The sequence below is a fragment of the Polistes canadensis genome, unplaced genomic scaffold, assembly GCF_001313835.1.
Source record: "Polistes canadensis isolate GaletaPanama2010 unplaced genomic scaffold, ASM131383v1 scaffold_31, whole genome shotgun sequence".
NCBI lineage: Eukaryota > Metazoa > Arthropoda > Insecta > Hymenoptera > Vespidae > Polistes > Polistes canadensis.
Genome location: NW_014569578.1, coordinates 501,418 through 525,076, shown reverse-complemented (window position 1 = coordinate 525,076; position 23,659 = coordinate 501,418). Strand labels below are relative to the sequence as shown.

At 28.4% G+C, this 23,659-nt stretch overlaps 2 protein-coding genes across 18 annotated transcripts in view; one reads left to right on the top strand and one right to left on the bottom strand.

The window, feature by feature from the left end:
* Window positions 1–858: 858 nt before the first annotated feature.
* On the top strand, window positions 859–16,310 carry LOC106784154 (facilitated trehalose transporter Tret1-2 homolog). Of its 5 annotated transcripts, XM_014743399.1 has the most exons (11): window positions 859–960; window positions 1,041–1,377; window positions 4,929–5,116; window positions 10,125–10,365; window positions 11,567–11,696; window positions 12,049–12,184; window positions 12,584–13,040; window positions 13,134–13,383; window positions 13,634–13,840; window positions 14,348–14,540; window positions 14,740–15,198. In XM_014743399.1, exons 4-11 carry the CDS (start codon window positions 10,331–10,333, stop codon window positions 14,988–14,990), a joined length of 1,659 nt encoding a protein of 552 aa, XP_014598885.1. In that variant the 5' UTR covers window positions 859–960; window positions 1,041–1,377; window positions 4,929–5,116; window positions 10,125–10,330; the 3' UTR covers window positions 14,991–15,198. The 5 variants fall into 5 exon arrangements, with proteins under 5 accessions (XP_014598885.1, XP_014598886.1, XP_014598884.1 ...); XM_014743400.1 differs by having other exon boundaries at window positions 874–1,377; window positions 14,740–16,310; XM_014743398.1 differs by having other exon boundaries at window positions 874–1,377; window positions 10,129–10,365.
* A 500-nt stretch (window positions 16,311–16,810) lies between these two features.
* The window catches only part of LOC106784152 (CLIP-associating protein 1), a 37,009-nt gene continuing 30,160 nt past the window's right edge, over window positions 16,811–23,659 (bottom strand). For all 13 annotated transcript variants that reach the window (XM_014743385.1, XM_014743386.1, XM_014743388.1 and 10 more), the window contains one exon: window positions 16,811–23,250. In XM_014743385.1, the coding sequence (XP_014598871.1) occupies window positions 23,047–23,250 (204 nt within the window). In that variant the 3' untranslated portion in view covers window positions 16,811–23,046. The remainder of the gene's footprint in view (window positions 23,251–23,659) is intronic.

Below are 23,659 nucleotides of genomic sequence, written 5' to 3'. Positions count from 1 at the left end.
TAGTAAACGCACTTACTTTTTGTAAGATTAGTATGAAACTTCCGTAAAATTGTCTGCTTAATTGCTAAAGTTCAAATCGTTCGAATTTAAGTGTCTTTGGATACAATCGGTCTCCTTTCATAGGTTACTTATTCAAATTATAAAAAATAAGAAAATTTTTCTAAGGAAGTCAAACTGTTTCTATACTTTAAATGAGAACATTACACGGTCGATGGGTTCTATATTGTTAAAGTATGTTTCTCGCTGAATAATAAGTTTTCGAGATGACATCATCAGAAAATAAGGAAATTTTAATTTTTCAGTTATGTGTATATATATGTATGTGTATGTGTATACTTGTTAAATGTAACATTTGATCAATGAAAACATATAATATATAGTACGATCATTAAAATTTTTCTATAGAAATTTTCATAACATGCGCTTAGTTATTTCGTGAAAGACCGAGGTTTTTCATAAATTAACTGAATTATACACTTTTTAACGATAACATATAAATTACTATTAATCCAATTTGTACTCCATCTCTTATGAAAAAACTACATCAAATTTGTTACCTTGACATTTGAAAAAAAAGAAAAAAAAAGAAAGAGGAAGGAAATCTTAAATAAAAGGTATACAAATTTGGACGGGTCAAAGAAAATAAAAAAGAAATAAAAAGTTTATTTTTTTCGATGATATTCCAATGTCACGTGTTGCATAATATATACTTTCGATGACGATGCGTAATAGTAAGTAAAAGGAGATAGATGCTCACCCTTAAATTGATAAATAGAGACAAAGAAAGAATAAAGAAAGAATAGTGTTATGTGGTAGGAGTGTGCGTTTACTAGGAATCATCGAAACGGCGCTGCCGTTCTCGATTCTGCGGCCGCAGCGTGGCGCGGTGCGGCACGATTAACGGTGTGGAAAGAACCACCGACATAGCAGTCGAGTCTCGACCGTAGTGCGTTATACTTCGTAAGGATCCTTTATTTTTCGTGTTTTCCTTACTCTTTCCATTGTTCGCACACATTCTTACTAACTACTTTTTACATTAGGTCACGCTTCTATACTACCTACACGCATATTACTACAACGTATTACTACACACACACTTACGCTCTTACGCGTGCGCACACACGCGTGCGCACTTATATATATATACGTATATAGGTAGATTCATACATAAACACCAAAGAAATTCTCCGGTTTCGCCCTTCCCGACTATTCTCCTCAGCGATTATCCCTCCATACTCTCTTGCCACCCGGCAATTCCTGTTTCTACTGGAACATCAGACAGAAAATAAACGAATCACTCTCGAAACGGATCGAATAACCGTGATCAGCACGAACGGAACGGTCTAAAGAAAAATAGGGAGAGAGGATATAATAAAGGTAAGTTTCTTCTTCCCGTCTCGTATTCCAAATAAACTTCTGCGCGTCCTTTCATTGGTCTTATGAGAAATCCATTGTTGTATTTTCCTATATTCTGCTTTAGATTCCTACAAATATTATATTTGCATATTACACATATGCAATTTTGAATCGATTATTATTGTTATCGAAAAATATTGATAGTTATTTTTATTACGATTTTGTTTTCTTTTTGTTTTTTATTCATTCTATCATATAAAAAGTTGTTCGGAATAGTTACGATGACTTTGTCTTGAAATAACATCGTTTGAAAAAATTTTAAATTGTCTAACAATAAAGATTATATTACTTAACGTGATTTTTTTGTATCCCTCAGAATGCAAGGAAAGAATACTAAAATAAAAGAATATAAATGTTAGTGTCTTTTGTTTAAAAATGTCTATTTAAGTATTATATCGTTTTAAGTAAATATTTTTCTTTTTTATGTATACAGTGGATAGGTATAACTTAAGAAAATTATATCAATTATTATCGAAATAGATTTATATTCTTTGACCATGACTTATAAAGAAGTAGTAATTTATCGAGCGATAATGTAATTTTATTTCCCGATTTATAATCGAATTGTAAGTGTACCTGGAAAGTTACGTATACATATAACGTTATAGTCTATGTTAGTCGGCCATTTTTTCTTTGAACGAACTAATTATAAGTATACCAAGGAATGGATTAAATCGTTCTTAAAAACTTTATTAAACGAACGTTACTCGGTATATTCTTATGTAATATACGTAGAGAAAGAAAAGACATTTTTTTTTACATATTAATTAACTTGCATTTATTTTTAAATATTAACAAAAAAAATCCTTTAACACGCAAAGTATTAGATGTAGCAATTAATTTTATGCTTCTTTTAAAAATTTAGTTTTTATTCATTAAGTAATCGTACATCTGTTATTCTTCGATAATCCACTTTTCAGGCAATCACCGAAATCCTTGACATAAAAAAAATTGCGATTTTTATGCAATGAATTAACATCAAGAAACTGAATTAACTGCTACACTTAATATTTCAACGAATTTATTCAATCTTTTTTGAAAGGTTAATCGAATGAACCTTTCGTTATATTTAAACAATATTTATAAGAAAAACAAAATGTTCTTTACAGATTAATGTGTGGATTTTCTTTTAAGTTGAAATCCTTTGGTCGAACAAATTATTTCTATGAAATAAATTTAATCGTTTTTGAAAGATACATCGAATGAACAGTACGCGGTATTTTGTTATCGAAAAAATACTTATTATTAGTGGAAAATAAAGATAATTTTCCTTATATATTAATTTAGATTTTTACTATTAAATAAAAATAGAAATTAAATAGAAACTTGATTGAATAAAGTAATCCAACGAATGGATTTAATCGTTTTTGAAAATTTCATCTAATGAACATCGCGCGTTATTTCGTTATTTTAAAAATATTTATGTGAGAGGAAAAAAGAACATTTTTTTACATATTAGAGTGCGGATTTACTTTTAAGTAGAAATCGTTTGATTGAACAAATTATTTCAACGAATAAATTCCATAATTTTGTAAAGATTTATCAAAAACTGTTACATGATATATTGTTATCTATGAAATGCTTATTATTACAAGAAAAAAATAATAATTTCTTTACATATATATACTAATTTGAATTTACTTCATAATAGAATGATTAATTACTGTCATTTAAAATATATTACAAATACTGGAGGTAAATAAAACAAACAATCTAAATCAACTAAATGAATTTATCGATAATCAATTTTCATTTTACGGAAGACATCTTACATTTAGATTGTACGGTACCATTTTAAACTTAACGTAGAAAGCAAGATAACATATCTTAAAGTATTTTTATTTCCTTTTTCTCTTCTTTTTATTATTGATATACATAATAAAAATAATATTGAATTGCATTATTATCATCTTTCATTTCCCATGTTAATCATTAACTCTTCAAAAAGATTATCGAACTTACGATCTATCGATTAAGTAGTATCAGACGATGCGAATTGTTTTAAAATACGAGCAGATAATTATAAAAATCGATTACTCTGATATCTATCGATTTGATAAATTTTTCATGTATATCAGTTCTGTCTTTCATGTTAAAATGTTTAACAACGCAATACAGAAATGTGAATCACGTGTCTTAAGTTGTACATGTATATAATACGTTTCATTCTCTTTCGTAACCTAAACAAATCATATACGAATTACACGCTGTTCGTAAAATTTTTATGCAGAAGTTCTTGAATTTTCCGGCTGTTAAAATAAATTACACTGTAACTTCAATTGCATACCAAATAAACGATAAATTACGATATACACAGAAATTCGATCTATTTTCTTACATTTTACTTTCATACTGGATGTCAGAATCGACATTGGGAGGTAGAGCAAGTATTGCCAGACTGCTCCAGAATTTAATCGTTAGAACGGAATTTCTAACTTACAATTACATTGGCATATATACAAGATTGAAAAGACTTGAAACGTAAGAAAACGATTTCCTCGATAGTTAGAACGACAAGTATTATTCTATATATTCATTTTAATAAACGCCATGTAGCTTTTAAGTCATAATAATCTAAAGAATATATATATATATATAAAATCTGCATTGTTTAAACTTTATTTACCTTAATTACTTTTTTACTTATTTTACACTTATTTATCTTTACGAATTTTGTTCAAATACAGTAGAATCTTAATTAACCGAAGTCTTGTTTAGTCAGATTCTCGATTATCTGTTGTTTTATATTCTGTGGTGACCTTTTTAAAAAGTTTGTACTTAAATTCTATTTCAAAAATGAATCGGTAGCATATATTATTGTCATTTGTTCATATTGAGTATACTCATCAATTACAGCTAATTGATTAACAAACGTTCAAGTTAAGTCGAGATGTATAATAGGACCTTGATTTATTCACGTCATTGCTCCTCTCCTCCCCATCACACTTGTTGATCAAGGTTCTACTATATTTTATTGAAAGTTTTATTTTACAAAGTGCCCTTAAAGTCAATTTAACGAACTGAAAAAATATCCATTTTTTTGAGCAGATATTTGGAGTGACGATATCATAAGTTCATAATTTTTTAACAATAGTAATTAGTATAGGTGTAGCAATTAATTCGGCCCCTTTTAAGCAAATTTAATATTTATTTATAATATATATATATAAAACAGTTAAATTAAATTGTTTCTTTAATATTTTCTCTATTATGGCAACATACAATATTTTACATAAAGATAAAAATAATATTTAAAAAAAATATTTTTTCATGTCGAACCTGAAATAATATTAGAAAAATAATTAGAAATTAGAAATAATAATAATACTTTTACTTAATGACTTTGTTTTCCTTCAAATTAAACAGAGAAAGCAAAAGAAAGTTGTTCATTTAGCACTCATCGCGATATTTTCCAAATTGAAAGTTTTCCATCAAATTATCTTTCACGGCCAACAAACAACATTAATTTTTTTTTAGTTAATTTGTAATTTTAATAAATATGATTGTTTCAGTGAATAAAATGGTCTTGGCAGGAGGCATATTCCGTTGATAAGGATTTATTACATAGTATTCTCTACTATATAGTAGAGTAATTTACTTCTACACGTGTGTAATTCTAGAAGGAAGCTATTCGAGAACAAGCTATTCATTAGCACATTAATTTCCTAAAAAGGACAAACATGGATCCATACTCATTAAGGTAAGTGGAACGAAGAACATATATGCATGATTAATGTTTGTTTGTACACAACTTTTATTTAATCTAGAAAAATAACTAAGAAACACACAAATGAAATGAAGTCACAATTAAAATAACTGATAATATCTTTTATTTGATATTTCAGTTTTATTATTTTTTTTTTTTTTTAATAAAATAGAAATTCTATTAAAAACAAAATGTGTATTTACTTAAGCATTTGCCTTACATTGCTCATCTAACAATGAATATTGGACACTAAAATTTTTAATAGTATGTGACATCAAAGTTTTTGATAACATTTGTGATAAAAACATTCAAATAAACCAGTCATCTAAATCCTATTAATTTAAATAGATTTTAAGAAATATCGAATAGCCGAGGCAACAAAAATGTCAAATATCTTATTCCTTGATCGTACTGAAAAAAATACTCATTTCGATTTTCGATCACGCAATAGGAGGATCTACATATAACAGTATTTTTTTTTCGAAAGCATGTCCTTGTCTTATTACAATTTGATATTTGCAAAAGATTCGACTACTACTCATAAATAAACCTGACAGGAATTGCTAAACTTTTATAGCTCCGTCTTACTTACATAATAATTATTTATCGATATCAATATTTATCTTATATTTAAATAGATTTTTTTGTTCATATATGGCGTAAAAGTATTTTTTTGTATAATCATTATTCGGTAACCGATAAAAGATATTTATTTAACAACTATCAACTCTAGTTTAAAATATTACAATAAATTGAGTATCCTCGAAGATTGTTCATTCATTCACGGTTTAATATTAAGTATTTTATAAAAAGAACAACCATCAAAATAATTTTCCATGTAAACATACGTAAATTTCTGTAAACTTTTTTACTAGTATATTTATGTGCAATGATATCACATTTATTGCATTCTTTATTTGTTCGCTATTTTTTCCTTAAAGAAAATCCTTTCTTTATTTCTTATATTAAATTTTTCCGAATATCATTATTGTTTTTGTTGCAAGTTAAATTTATTTTGTCATCTCTTTCTCCCTTTTTTTTTTTCCTTTCTTTTTTTATCTCGTATCTATTTATTATGATAATGGATATGAATCATATTAGCGATAAATCAATTATCTGATACGACCGATAAAAATATAATATCATTTTACTGGCAATCTTATCTTATATCCATTTTATATAACGAATATATATATATTAATATATATCATTAATTTTTCCTATGTATACATAAATATTAATTTTGACTAATATATCAATAGTTTTTGTATTATGATATCGTCGAAAGAAAAGGAAGTAATCAGATTTGCTTACATAAGTCGGATTGATTCTTCCCACACCAATCGGTCATTCAAATATATATGTATGAATCTTGAGTAACTGATGTATTATATGTACTTATATGCTTACTTTCATTCAACAAAGAAAACAGTAAAAATGTACAATTGACCGGAGTCAATAATCTTGAGAATTCTTTAAAATTATTAACATAATTGGATTAAAATAAATATATTAATGTGACATAAATATCTATATTTTGAAATATAGTAATTGAAAGTAACTATGCAGAGGAAAAAAAAAGGATTTATCGTTGTTAAATTTCCAAAATTATTATTTAAATTGTTATATCAATATTAATTTTGGAAATATTTGTTAATTTGAAGACTTTTGTATTAATTTATTTTAAAGACAATAAATATAATTATTAATATATTTTTTTTAGAGTGCAAATATGTTCATACGACTGTAACATCTATTTATTTATGTTTTTTTGTATACTTATGTTATTTCGTTTATTTCTTGAATGCATGCGTATTTTTTAACAGACTATGCATTAACGCGTTAATAATAAATATCTAATAAATAGATATTATTTTTTATTAATTATTTAACACATAAGAAACGAGTATAAGATGTAATATTTAAAGAAATTCAAAATTTATTAGTATTGAGCGTAAATTATATTCGCCATTTTAAATAAATAATATAGGAAAATCGTAGCGAGATTTCTATACGTATAATTTAATATAATTTTTAATCACAGACACACGCACACACACACACACACACACACACACACACACACACACACAGAGGTTTAAATAATAAAACGAACACAAAAATAATATCCTTCGAATAATGTTGAATACTGCAAAAACAGGATAAAAAAGATTAGTTTTTTCTATCCTGTATACTACTTCAAATTCAAAATATCTATGACGTAACGTCGTGCTCGTTAGTCATTTCGTAAGCACAAATGATTACGAGATGTGTCGGATATATTATATGATATTTTTTTATGATTAGATTATGCTAAATTATCTACCTCCCCAAGAGGAGAATTTCACACACACATAATTACACATGTTTATTTTTAAATAATATAACTTTTATTATTTAATAAATATGATATATTACTTTTGTATGATCAATTTGAAATGTGTTTGTGTCCATATATTTTCTTTTTAATTGTCTCGCGCGTTTCACATTAGTACAAATAATAATATATTATATTTTTTCGACCTGTGATCATATTTTTTTTTCCTCATTGCGGTATTATTCATATATAAATGATTAGATAATCGAAGTCTGCCAATGACTTTTGCTGTTGCTTTGAACTTTGTTCTATATTTATAACTTGACAACTTGAATAAATAAAAATAATACTTATTAACCTTTTCAGTATGTGATAGTTGTTAACAAAATATGTTCGTATAACGCATGTGTCTTCTAATGAAGTATTATTTATTTGCATAAAATATTTAATAAATAAAACATATATACATGAATACTTAAAACTATTAAATAAATAAGTCGATGATGGTACCAAAGAGGATAAACATAAGTCGTTGATTATAATCAACACTCGATCATATACATGTATAATATGTTTGGTTGTATAAATTAAAATTAATAATCATATGGAAAAAAAAGATTACTAAGATATGGTAAATCATTTTCTAAATATTCGAGGTATTAAATATATTATGCTTGACTGGAATGAAAAAATGTATACAAAAATTCAGAAGCACAAAGTAGAAAGTTAGATATCTAAAAATAAGAAATAATTTTCCATTTTGACAAAAAGTTGTGAGTTCATCGTTCATAATTAATATGATTACGTTAATATTCAACACAAAAGTTAAAGTTAGATTATTGTAAATATTCGGAAAATTGATTAGCCGAATGTTTTTCACATTGTCTTCTTCTTCTTTTTCTTATTATTATTATTAGAATTTCGTCTTGTTATATATCTCACATTGTATAACTATTAATGCAAGTGTCGAAACTTTAGACCTACTCTATATACCATACGAAGAACTATAATTACTGTTTTCTTTTTGTATAAAACGAACGAATGAATATTGCACGTTCAAAGATATTAACCCGAATGATGTATTACACTTTATAGTACATACGTCTTTAACGTTCTACACAGGCAGACAAAGTAAGCATCGAGAACGTTGAAACGTTAGCGGATCGTAGAGAAACGTGAAATGTCAACGGTGCTAGTCAGCTTGTACACCTCTGATCAAAAGTTTGAAGTATTCTGTACAGTAGTTACAAGAATTAATTAGAAACAATTTTTTGTTCTAACTTCTAATTTCTTCTTCAATGTTTAACCGTTTGAATATCAGAGGTTTCTAAAAAAAATCACGATCGAAAAAAGGCAAACAGCTGCACAATAACGTTTTCTGAATAAGATGCGAAAAGATCCAAGTGGCACGATAGCGCTCCTTTTATTTCATGTCGAGAAGAGACAAGCAGAGTGATAGCGCTTGTTTTAATCTATGTTTTAAGCGAGAAAAAACTCATCTAAATTACGTATAATGTAAAAAAGAATTTTATCTAATATGTTTTGATAAACACCAATGTTTTCAATGGTAAATGTTACTTTCAATTTATTAATTAATTAATATTGTTTGTTTTCAAAATTTTTCATATATCAGAAATTGCAAAGATGCACAATTTACAGCATTGCATTCTCCGACATTTTTTGAACCTTTGCAGATCAATTTATAACTCGACAAAGTATTCAGCGCGTAGACAAAAGAGTGTACTTTAATTTAATATAAGTTTCATTAAAATCTATTCACTTTTAGTATAAAAAATATTTACCAAAACTTTTTATTATGTTAGATGCCTAGGAAAAACTTGAAGAATTTTTCAATTTCCAACTTTGTCTGAAGACTCTTCATATTCATAGTAATGCCGAGGAATTACTAGCAACGACTGATTTCCGGCTTTGACGGTAACATATATATAAAATATATTACTTGGATTAAATACAAGAAAAGTAGCAATGTATGTACATATGTTTAAAAAGTTGAACGCGTTTTGTCAGATTGTGAGTGTGTCGTTAGTTGTCCGTATCGTTCAAAAGAGTTGGGATTTTTTTACATGAAATTTGAAAAGCGCGAAAACGACACGTGGTACGCAAACAGTTAACTATCTCATATAAAATAAATGCGATAAATATGTGTGTGTGTGTGTGTGTGTGTGTGTGTGTGTGTGTGTGAACATACTAATAATAATACATTTATTTATTAATAGATTCTTAAATTAATTTTTACTTGATAAAAAAATAACCCAAAAATACATATTCGACGCCTTATTATTCTAGTAAGTTAAAGAAGATTTATAAAATATCTTTGTATGACCAAATAACTATTTTTAATATTTCAAATATTTGAAAACATGTAAATACACAAAACAATTGGTATTTAACATTAATTTAAATGAATTTTAACGGATTTTAATTGAAGTTAATCGGATATTGAAAGTATTTCAAATTTTTTACCCATTTAAATACTTTCTCTTTCTTTCTTTTTTTTTTCATTTCTCTTTTTCGAAAAAATTATTTATAACCTTCAATCGAATAAGAAACGTTAACAAACCAATAAGAAAGAGTTAGAGTAAAAATAGTGAAGCACGGAAACGCCGAAATCAGCGTCAGAAGAACCTTGGCAAAAGAATAAAAATAGATTTTCTCTGACGAAAGGAAGGATGATGGGTGGTGGTGGTGGTGGTGATGGCAGCGTTGATCACTGAAAGATGCAAGATATCAGGGTGTCGTGAAACTACTATCGGGGCTGTCTATAGTATGAGTCCTATAAGTAATATGGCTGTCCATGGATGAGAAAGGAAGATAATAACAGTGCAATTGCGACTCTCAATGCGAAAAAGAGAGAGTACGGATAATAATCAATGAATGCTACGGAATGGCGTGCGACAATATGTAGGTAGTACTCCTTTCCTTAATGACAACAAAAAATAAAAAAATAAAAAAAATAAACAAAACACATGAAACCAGCATGATTGAGCATTTATCCATAATTGTTCAGAATCTCATAACATTTTAGTAGTATCTGTGGATTGTCCTCAATGCACTGTCGTTACAATCAAATAATAGATAATAGAAAAAAATATATTATTTTACATATATATGTAGTAAGTAATTCACGATCGTACAAATGTCTCATCGTTATATCATCATCACCATAGTAGATCGTTGTCGTTGTCGTCATCGTCATCGTCATCGTAATCGAACGAAAACGCGCTGTCTAGCCAGCATTGACGGATTTAGTCGATTCATCGACTTACTTTCACACGTGTTTTGCAAGCCGTTAATTGCTGCAGGATGAACGTGAGAAAAGATAATCCTTCGAAATACTTGAGTTGGTGTAATCCTTTCAAAAGATGTACTTCTTTATATGAAAAACTAGTTAAATGGAAATAATAATTGCCTTGAGTGTTATGATATGTATTGTTATATGTGTTTATGTATACATATACATACGTATATGTATTATACATGCGTTCTCGAATCGAGTAGACTCGGATATGAGGTTGTAAAGAACAGATGCCAAGACGTTCATTAATGTCACTTGTTAGTTGCGAAATGCAATCGTTTGAAAACAATCGATTTGACTTTGCAACTTGACATAGAATCAGCCTAGGATATGAAAATAATAGTTAAATTCATTAATTGTAATGGATCGTTGGATTTTAAATCCCAAGATTCTCTTAAACTCTGATCAACGGATCTGAACTTAAAGAATTATTTGTTTAACACATGTTTGGACACGGATAGTAGTATTTTATAAGAGTAAATCCAAGAGACTAATATAAGTAATTAAAAGAATCTCCTTTAAGTAATGTAAAGAACATTTTTCACGCTCATAATATAAATTCATTAGAACTAGTAGAACATTTATCGCTAAGTTATACCATTATGCAATTAGGAACACATCGACATTTCTAGTAATATATGTGGCACAAGCTAGAGAGCAATCTTTTTCAAAGCGAATGCAATTCCATATCACATAGATAATACCTGCTTGTTTCCGAAGAATCACAGTAATAAATAATTCTCAAGAATGTGGCTTTGAAAGGTATAAAAATAAAAAAAAAAAAAAACAGAAAGAAATAATATTCTTACAGTGTCGAACGCGAAGCATCGAAGAACATCGAGGAAAATGAGAGAGAATGTTTCAAAGATGCAATCGTATCCTGTCGGAGTCTCAATAAGAATTTCGTCGAATCGACGAATCTTAAAAATGCTTTTCGCGAGGTAAATGCACATAAACATATATGAATGAATTGCCTAAATTTAAATAGGAAAACTCGAGAGAAAATTTATTTGTTGAATTAATTTTTAAAAAGTATTGAATTAATTTCTACACCTAATATTTAATAAACAATTACAAATTATAACATTGAATTTTATAAGAACAATTTTTCTATCCTTTTACTTATATTTCTCGATACAAGAAGTACTATAGTAGTACAACTATACATTTCAATAAAAAAATCATTCAAATATTCCTATTTAAATGATGCATCCTGCATAAAAAATATCTTGAATGTAAGATCATGAAGAATATCGTATCGTTATCAAATAAACTTACTTCCGATCGATTTAGATCTCGGCATGCATCATCTCAGCTACTTTCCACATAGCATTGGGTCTCAGTATGGCGTACTCGGCAATTCTCGTACCACACCTTGAGGCTAAAGACGCGGAAATACCAGCAACGAAGAAGGAAACTGCTTGGATAGGTAAGAGACTCTACAAGTCGAAGTTTAAAGTACGAACTAGGAAAAAGAAAATAAAAAAAACATTGATATATATATATATATATTTGAAAAAATTAGAATAAAAAGAAAACGTGATAAGAGAGAATTGGATGAAGGTGAGAGGGGTGATGGGGAAGAAGTAAGACGTTAAAAGTAGTCGGGTCGAGCTTATTTAGTAACGTCTTACTGCGGATTAAATTAGAGCTCTGACGGTATAACGACTGACCTGTTGCTTTTGCCTTTTTATATCGAGAAGCAAAAACGTTCCGGATATTCCTCTTGAGTCACTCGGTAGCTTAACATTCTAACAAGGGCAGCAAATAAAAATCTATTGAGAATCTATCGACAAAATGTATTCCGTTTTTGTTTAATTTGTTGCAGCTAGCGTGGTGGTATTATGCGTACCGGTCGGTGCAACTTTAAGTGGTTTCCTAATGGAAACGATTGGAAGGTTAAAAACATTGCAAATCGGTGCTATTCCTTGTATTATAGGCTGGGCTTTGATAGCTTCCTCGACGAATTTATCAATGCTTTTAGTCGGTCGACTATTAACAGGGATCTCGTCTGCAATGGGTAGCTCACCTGCGATAGTTTATATAACAGAAGTAGCGAGGCCAGAATTAAGAGGCTCGATGATATCTTTCGGACCAACTCTTGCTTCCTTCGGTATGCTTCTAGCATATTTGAAAGGTGCTTATTTACATTGGCGTCTAGTCGCTTGGTTGAGCATCATTTACGCGGTTGTTCCAATCATTTTGATTCAATTCTTTGTCCCGGAGTCACCGGTTTGGCTCGTTTCAAGGGGACGATTCGATGACGCGAGAAAAGCTTTAGAATGGTAAGAAATAAAAACTATCAATATAAATAATAACCATTAACTATGAAATTTTCTATAGTTTAATTAAAATCTTTTATTATTCTTAAAATTCAGGTTGTACAAATCCGATGAGAAACAAGGTACCGTCTCGCTCGCAGAAGCACAATTCGCAATGATCATGAAAGAAAATGAAATCAAATTAAGCGAACAACGAAGAAGTAAACATGGCAACGCTTTTACTAAATTACGTGGTTTCCTTAAACCTACCGGATGGAAGCCCATGACTATACTATTTTTGTTCTTCTTGTTCCAACAGTTTTCAGGAATTTATATCACCCTCTTTTATGCTGTCACATGGTTTCAGGTAAGTCGAATTGAAAATTAAAAATAATTAATAATTAATAAATAAAATTTATTGAACAAAATATTGTACTCCAACTAAAGTAGTAAGTAAATATTGTTGACATATTAGTTAAACACCCTATTAAACTACATTTGACATTAATATGGCATATAATTCTCCAATAATATTAATTTACGATTTAACAGTGATTTTTTTAGGAATATGCTGTATAATAAAAAGGTTGTCATTAATATACTACATTAAACTCTAGGATGTTGGTGCCGGTGTAGACGAATACCTATCTTCGATCCTAGTAGGTCTAACGCGGTTTTTGTGCTCTATGGTAAATACTTGGCTTCTTCGTCGATTCAAAAGAAGACCGTTGTGTATAATTTCTTCGTTGGGAATGGCAACGTGTATGATTATTTCCGGTTATTTCACTTTAAGAATTCATGAGGGTGATCGAAGCGGTTATTGGGTGAGTCTTTTTTTATAAAGTTATTTATATCATTATTTCTAAACCATTATCGTGAGATAAATTTATCCAAGTTTGTTACATATTTATGTTAATGTTTACTATTAAATTAGTTAATAAATTAAACATTAATTAAACGCGTGGGATATTACTTATTGACTAATCCTATATACTATAGTATTAGTGTATAAAATCGGTTATAAAGAATATGAACATCTGTATTTTTCATTATAGAAATTATTATTTTTTAATTTACGAACTTTTTAAATAATCAATAAAAAATACTAAATTTGTTAATAATAAAAGTAGTTGTAATTAAGTAAATATATTTAATACATATTCCTATGAAAACAATGGTACTGTTTTGTTGCTACATTAAACTATTAAAAAGTCCGCGGAATACAGTTTAAGAATTACAGGTATATACTATTGGAATTTGTAACAAATGATGCTTGTATTGTACATATTTAAAATATCCAATATCACTTATTAAGCCGAACAATGTTTCAGGTACCAATCGTATGTCTTTTGCTTTACGTTTGCACGTCTATGGTTGGTATGTTGACTATACCCTGGACCATGACCGCTGAATTATTCCCAACAGAGATTCGAGGAATCGCTCATTCTATTAGCTACTCCATGGCCAATTTACTTATGTTTGCTGCACTTCAAAGTTACCGAAGTCTTCAAGACTTTTTAGGAGGTATAATAATTTTGTATTTTAACATAAAAATATATTTGTCCGATTTTCTTTGTTTGTTTTTTCAGAAGACCTTTTTTTTTGGTATTTTTCTTGTTTGCGTTTTCTTATGTTTTCCTAAATAGAAAAACTGGATGAATAAATATTACAATTTAATAAAATAGCTACGTCGATGGATTAAAAAAGTAACAAATGTTTCTAGGTTCTTATGCCGGCCAATGGTTCTTCGCGGCCGTTTCCTTGGCATCTACGTTCTTTGTTTTACTGATGCTACCTGAGACACATGGTAAAAAGTTGTCGGAAATCGAGGAATATTTCCACAATCATTTCCTAGCAATCAGTTTTACTAATTCGAAATCGAATAAGAAACGTAGACAGAATAGATCATCACAACGAAACACGAACATAGCTGCGAGTGAACCGCTCAACCCAAAAACTGTACCGAATGTTTAATTTTAGTTCGTTTCTTCGTATTTTCGGTTTTAATCGTGATGATTTATCATTCTTATTATTTTATCTTCAAATCATAAATATTTAGATATGTATTTAGGTATGTAGGTATGTATGTATGTATAGATATAAGCACATACTTACGTATCTCACGTGTAGGTATACAAACTGTATAATAATATCAATTCAAATTTAGGAAGATAACCAAGATCTATTTGCCGTTTATATAATGGCAAAATTACGAACACGAAACGTTTAATATGTACTTAGAAAAAAATATTACAATTCAGTTTATAAATGCGATTAAAACGTAATAGTTTATATCTACATTTTATTTTTATTACTTAATATGAAAGTTGAAAATGATTTTAAAAACATAATAATTATTATTATTATCATAAAAATCGAATAATCAGTTAATTCAATTTCAAGATGTTATCAATTACGTGCAACAATTACTAGAATAACATGAGAAAGTATACAAATGCAGAGAATGTGGGATGATTTAATATGTATATGTATGACATCCAGAAGAAAAGATAAAAAAAAAACAGTATTAGAGATAAAGAAATACCACGGAATTATTAATTTTTGTAAAAGTATCATAACGAGGGGAGGGAGAAAAAAGTCATGAATTTTGAAAAAATTTATACGATATGAATAACTTTATGGACAGTGCCTTAATTCGTATCTACAAATATTTTCTAACGAATTGATAATATTACTCATAGATCTGATCTATGTATACTTTCTTTTTATTAATTTTTGAAGACTATTAACCTCTTGCCCTATAACATCACGGGAAACTCGTAGTAAAGAAAATAAAAATTTAAATATATTAATTACACGGATGAAAGCCACGCAACGTCGATCGGGCCTAACATAAACAACACATTCCAGATTCGTGATTTGTTGCTATAATTTATGTTAATATGTCATAAGACGTGTGCGATTGCCACAACCTCGAATTCCTATCCGAAATGACTCAACTTGTGATGTGAACTTATTGATGATTATGGCACGCATCATTGGAATTCAAATCATAGGGCAAGAGGCTAAATAATGTTAAATATATAATAAAACACATGCGACGTATTATGATATGTAACGAATAATATTACTTGATATCTCGAGTTATATACTTTTTTTTTTCTTCTTTTTTTATTTGAGTACGAATGAAACGTGTGTGCAAGTATGTTTGTATATATAGATATACACATGTAAAACATTGCATATTCTTTTTTTTTTAAACAATGAATGCAATTGTTATTAATATAGTGATAAAGAACCAAGTTTTTAAGAGAATAAGAAAATAAATATATAGTTAAAAAAGAATCTCTCTCAGTACTTAATTAATTTTTTTTAATTCCTATTTATTACCATTATTTAATTAAGATTTGTATCCATTGTCATTCAACATATAAGAGACAATGTCGGAATAAATATGAATGTAAAATCACGTATTAAATATTTGAATAAAATACTCGCGCAATTATATAAAATATCACTTATGATTCATTCGATTAAAATGTTTTTTATATAATTTCTAAATAAAATCTAATCTTCTTAAATATTTAATTAATTAAATAATTAAAGTAAATTCCATTATTTTAAAAGAAGGTAAATTGAACAATAAATGTTCTTAATAATTAGGCTTAACACCACCGACAATTATATGTTAGTTTAATAATAAATTACACGACAATGAATAATTATTTGTAGATATCAATTATCTCTATATTTTGTTTTGTCGGATTAATTAATTTAACAAATGAGTTATTGACTTTAAAATAATCTCATATGCGTCGAGAAAACAAAAAACATTCTTTTATCGCAATACTTTATTATGTCAAGTTAGCAATTACAATAACAGTACAATTAATATCATCGTAGTAGTAATTTACAGTAATACATTTTTGTCAGCGTGAAAAAATCATCATCCTTGACAACTTTATTATGCGTACATCATTATAATTATATTTTAATCATTGTTATCATTATCATTATTTCAGAAGCTCTCGTGTTCTCTTTTCAGTGTCACTTTAATCTACGTCGAAACTCTTATCCCATTCGCGATGTTCATAATATAATATAAATAGGAAGAAAGTGGACAGTGAGATTTTCCTTTAAAAAGGAAACGTTAGACAATATACACATTATAACATAAATGAACATTACGTTACTGCCGGTATTAGAACAAAAGTGTCTCGAGAATAATGAAAAAGGAAAAGATTTATACATTCGAAATGAAAATAAAAGTTGAGGGGAACGAGGGGAGAGAAGAAATTAAAAAAAATATTTTTACAAAATTTTAACGACTTCGAAACACATTGTGCAAATTTGTATGCAAGTAATATAATGATGAAATTTTTATGAGCATCTGCCAAGTAGAATTGCATTAATAAATAACATTGATTATTTACTCGTTCGCGTCGATGCAAACCTTTTCAAAATTAACTTACGGCATAATTTTGTTAACAAGCTTTGCTTTAGATTTTGTTTTTTAATTTATCTAATTAAACTATTAGATCGATTTGGAATAGAATTAGCTCAATTTAATACTAACGCGAACTGAATAATTTACAAATTTCGCAGTCATTTCGAATACGTATATTATATTCGAATTTGTCGGCAAAATTTTAAATTATTCTCGAAAGTTCTAACTATCGAACGAGTCGAACTTTCGTACAACATATATTATCGTATAACACCACTGATTAATGATTTTTCTTTTCCATTTTTTTTTCTTTTTTTTTTTTCTTATCTTTTTTCTCTCTTACAGCTTATAATAACAAAAAAACAAACAAACAAACTTCGATCGTTGATATTTAAACAGCCGATTGATAGCACACGACAATTTCCGATCGATCGATCTCATTGTTCTTTTTTTTATATGCCAATAATAATTATACATGTTTCTCCCGAGATTAAATATATATTAACCCTCTGTAATTCTTTGAGTTGTAGGGAAAAATGGGAAAATATTGACAAGACTTGCTCCAGACGACATGGGGAAACTTAAAAAGTTTCATTTCAGTCGCGTATAGGTTCCACACGCTTTTCGTCTTTTTTTGTTTAAATCTAATTTTCTTTTCCAATATGATGTATAGATATTGTGTTAAACTAATTATTTGGTAATTAATAAGAAAAATTTGTATAACGATTATCAACTTAAGCTTGAATTATCGGAATAAATTTTATTATCTTTGAAAATTATTCATTTATTATTAATTCGTGTATATATTTAACATTATAATTAATAATTTTGTATATTTCAAGTGATATAAATTTGTTTATTTATAATCGTAAAACAAATTTGGACTATAGAGGGTTAATGTAGAATAGAATAAAGTATAGAAAGAAATATCATGTCTTTGATAAATATTTTCAAGCAACAAACAGCATGTAGAGCTTTACGATACGATAATAATCTAGCATTTATACCGGTCACTGATTTGTGTTATAGAAGCGTGTAAATATTTAACATTCATTTATTACAATACAAATAAGTTACTTTTTTTGTCGGATAAGGTAAGAATAATGTAAGCATTAGAATCGTCAGAACAAAATCGTTAGCCACATCACCATCAAGAATTAACGTAAATATATATCTCTCTCTCTCTCTCAGTTGTTAATTTAACGTTAATCCTTATTTAAACACCTCCAGCAAAATCGCACTTACTAATTATTACATTATCATTAGGGTTTTTTTGAACAATTTCAACGTCTCGTTTTGTGATTCGCGCTAGGCTTCATCCTTTTTTTTAATTATAATGCCTGATTAAATTAATCTAATAAACTATTCGAAACATAACATTTAAAGACGCTTGTGATTTCTTTATTTATTAATTTCGTAAAACTTATTACGATTGTTCCATGTAAAAGAACCAAAAAGAAACTATGTATGTATACATACAGAGTCTTAGACCTAATTAGACCACCTTAAATATATCGCTTAATTCATATGATAGAAAAAAATGTCAGAGGGAAAAAATATTTTGTTCGAAGGCGCTAATAAGGTGATGGGCCGAATTTTGTTCTCAAGGTCATCGTATTTTTTTTTCAATGGGACTACATATTCTCACAACAGTCTTATAACTTATAAAAAAAAAATTCAACGAAGTGCAATATGTAGACCTTCAACTGACCTTGTCAAAGTCACCTTGAAAATTGTGAAATGTTGTTTCCTGTACGAAAGAAGATTTTTTGCTTATATGAATGTCTTACATGTTGAGTTGCATTTGTTCCTTCATTTACCGACCCACGAGCGCGTACTTTTCACAATATTCTCGGTAAAGGTCACTTGAAGGACAACTTATTGCACATCGATGGATTTGTTTTTTTATAAGCTATAAGAATATTGTAATAAAAATATGCAGTCACATTTAAAAAAAAAAATACACGATGACAGATTCAAACAGAATATTTTTTCCTTCACTTTTTTTCTATTGTACGAAATAAACGATATATTTAAGATGGTCTCTAGTTAGGCGAAAGATCCTGTATATATATCCAAATAACAGGATTAAATCAGATCGGCGCTTGTCTTTCCTTTCGCTTTTTATAAATAATTAATTCATAAACACACACAAATAATTTACTTAATGTCTTATAACTGATAGTAAAAAGACATTTTATATCATATTTAAAAAAAAAAAAAAAAAGGAAACAAAAAAGAAAAATATGAAAAATTATTCTTCAAAACTCTTGATATTTGTCCTTTTTTTTTTGGATTTGTCTCGTTTCTTTTGACAAAAAAAAAATAATAACATTAAAGCAAGCTTAGTGGACTTATCAAGAAAAACGCAAAATTACGGTCGGCGCGACCAAACGCTGGAGGCAGTGACGATGTATACTCTCCTAATTGCTCTCACTTAAATACTAGATAATGTGTAGGTTGTACATTATGTTTAATACTATATGTATACATATATACATGACCGATACAGACCGTACCGTCGTCGCGTCTATTTAAATGTGATGCTTTTTATTTAATTCGAATGATGAATGAACGAATGAATGAATGAATGAATGAATGATTCAACAAATGAATGAATGAGCAAGTAAGTGGAATATGGTCATCAAAGATGTGAGAATTAAAGTTTTGAGAAACATTAATCTTTTCGAGAGGATGAATTCGAAAGATGACAATTTCTATTATGATTGATCTCTTAACGAATTAATTTTCGAGATCTTTATTGCAATATTATTATTTGAAAAAAACGGTAATGCCTTTGCGTCTAATGTTTAAAAAGAAAAGAAAAGAAAAGAAAAAAATAATAAAAATCAAGAAAAACAAAGAAATGAAAACATAACATTAAACTTGGGCTAAATGGCTTCAATTGAAGAATAAGAAAATGAAATTAATAATAAAAAAAAACCTTCTATATGAGACATATACGATCTATCGTATAATTCTTGATGAATTTATTTTCAGGATCAATAAAACACACGCTCGTATGTATATGTATGTACTTATTTATATATATGACTGAACGTTATCGTAATGAACCGCAAAACTTTAAAAATAAAAAAGAACTTCAAGCAATATCGAAAAGGCAACTATAATATATCAACGAAGCGTATCTTTTATGTTATGTTTCCAAAAGCAGAAACTAACAAATATTAGAAAATAAAATGCTATTATTCGTAGTAGACATAAAACGTTTACACGTATTTTTTTCCTTCTCTTGATTAATTTTTATACTGTTTTCATCTGGATATGTTTGGCACGATTTGGCTCTGTTAACTGCCGTGTGAAACGTGTTATTAATCGTAATTATTAAAACGCCAGAAAGAAAGAACCTATCCTTTTATAGACGCTGATATTATCATTACTCTATTACAATAACGAACCTGTCTCTGTCCGCTCGAATTATTTCATTTATGTTTATTTATTTATTTATTTTTTTTTTTTTATTTTTTATTCACGCTCTTTTTTCTTTTTTCATTTATATTTTTTCTTACATACGAGAAGCAAAGGCGCAATGATGATTTTGTTATAAATGAAAAGAAAATTGAAAAGAAAATTAAAAAGAAAAAATAATAGAAACAGAGAAACACTACTAGGTGGAAAGAAAAAAAAACGAAACATAATCTTCAACGATTACCATCTCGATGACTTTCGACGGTACTCTTTGTTATCTCTTTGCTGCTCTAACAATGATAAAATTAGTAAGAAAAGGATAAAGATCGACCTACGTCGCAAGAGACGCACGCATCGTAAATACATACGCATAATATCTATGCATGTGTATTTGTTTATATGTACATGCGCATTAACACATATATCATTATTCACGCCGCGTATATTATTATTTTATTTTCATACAATAAAACAAAAATAAAAAAAATCAACAATGGCACGAAACTTTACTAAACTTGTTAAATGTTAGCTTTGATTTAGCGTTCATTCAAATATTGGCAACGCGATGAATAGTTAATAATATAGAAGTAATAATAATAATAATAGTAATAAAAATAAAAATAAAAATAAAAATAATAATAATAATAATAATTAACATTACACTAGAGCACATTGGATTATCGAAAAAACCTCTATAGTCTTATTCTCAGTATTTTTTTTTGTTTTCTGTTATTGTTACACGTAATTCGTTCATTCACTCTTTCTCTCTCATTCTTTTCCTTCAACAACATATCTCTCACATGCAATTTTATACGTATCATCATTTTTTGTTACTCAGAAACTTCGTTTGTGTTCTCTTGCATCATTGTGCGTCCTTGGAAATCTGACTAGCACATTGATTTCAGACGAATAAACTATTTACTTTCCTTTCGACATTAATAATGTCGTAACTGTTGTGTTGTATGCGGTGCAAACAGTATCGCTAACGATTGTTATTTACGATCCTCAAGCATATTGAAATCTCTACTTTATTCTTTCTTTCTTTCTTTCTTTCTTTCTTTCTTTCTCTCTCTCTCTTTCAAACATTTTGTTCCTTGATACCTGCATTGTCTTTATGCGTTATCTAGAAAGGAAGTCGAGTAATCTATATATCTCCCCTCTTGACAGTCATGTCACACATCAGACTCCTACTATCGCGATCTTTTGTATATAATTTATATTAGATTCTATGATCATCAAATTAAACAACGTAGTACGATTTTTAATATCAGTCTCTCGTATAATCAATATATATTTTATATACAACTAAATATGATCTGCATTTAGGTTTTATGGAAGATTCGGATAAAAGACAGATATGCAATACCGCTGTTTAATGAAAAATAATAAGATATCTATATTAACATTTACGAAAACACAAAGATCACTTAAAACTAAATAATTTTACAAAGATGATAGAAACTAGTGTCTCTCCAAAATGAGAAGTATACAAACCGTGATTTTCGAAAATTCTTCGTAAAACATATAGCAATATGTACAGATCATACGATGCGTCTGTAATATACTATTAAATTTCAAGAATAACGCGTGTTATATAATAAAAAGTCTGCCCTAATATATACCATTGAAATCGGTTCCCTGTCAGATCTCATTCAAGTAAATATTATGTTTGTAAATAAACACAGAAATAAAATTAAAAAATATAATAATAATAAAGAAAAAAAGAAGAGGTCATACTGTTTGCCCACTTAATTTATGTTGCGTAGGTTCATTCCTACCTCAAAACCAACATACATAATATGCATATATATTCGCGATTGGATTCGCTACGCTTATATAATATTAATATTCGAAGTGAAATGTAAAGACGTCATATATCATATTAGAAAAAGAAATAAGTTAATTATTAACGGTTTGCCTAATGTCTGATCGAATAAATTCGCTTATATCGGTGTGACATATAATAAAATGTTATCTTTTTCACTTTTCAACAAAATTTGTTTTAAATTCGCCTTCGTGTAACATCACTGTCAGGAGGCACAACTGTACTCGTACTACCGACGACTGATTCTTTCTCAACGATCACGGATTCGATTTGCTGAGAAAGTTAACCAACATTCGTTCATGTCTTGCACTTAGGCGTGCGAATCTCCTTAATATTGCGATCCTTAATGTCGCAGAATTATTTGTTAGTTAATTTTTGCTGTTGCTTCGTGGACTTGCCGGTTGACTGTTCGTTTGCTGTGCACGTTGTATGTAAATATACAAAAGCTTTAATTTACTTGCATATAGAGAACTCAAATGGGGTTTTAAAACTTCTTCTCCAACCGCTGCATGTATTGCTACCATACAAAAAACTGCACTTTTACGAACCGTACTTTCAACATCGTCGTATGCCTGAAAAATAATTAGTATAATATTTTATCGAAAACAAACATACAGAGTATCCCAAATAATTTGTTTTTTATTGAGGCATATAATGTGAAGATTTATGTTTGCAACTATAAATTTCACGCAAATGTACTCTGGACTCAGTTCAATGTTATCAAAGCAAACGAATATTGAAAAACAAGTAGAGTTCAATCAATCATGCTAAACCTTGTGACCTGGCTAAATGCAATGAAAATAATGATATTATTGGACACGTTTAGAATATTAATTTCACGCTTTAATATTTCACATATTATTGACGATAACAAACTCGGCCCATTTAAAATAATGAGATTGTTTATCGTAACTTACGCAAAGAAAAATATTTTGCCCATCTCAGCAACGACAATTTGTTACCCTAAGATGCTATTTAACT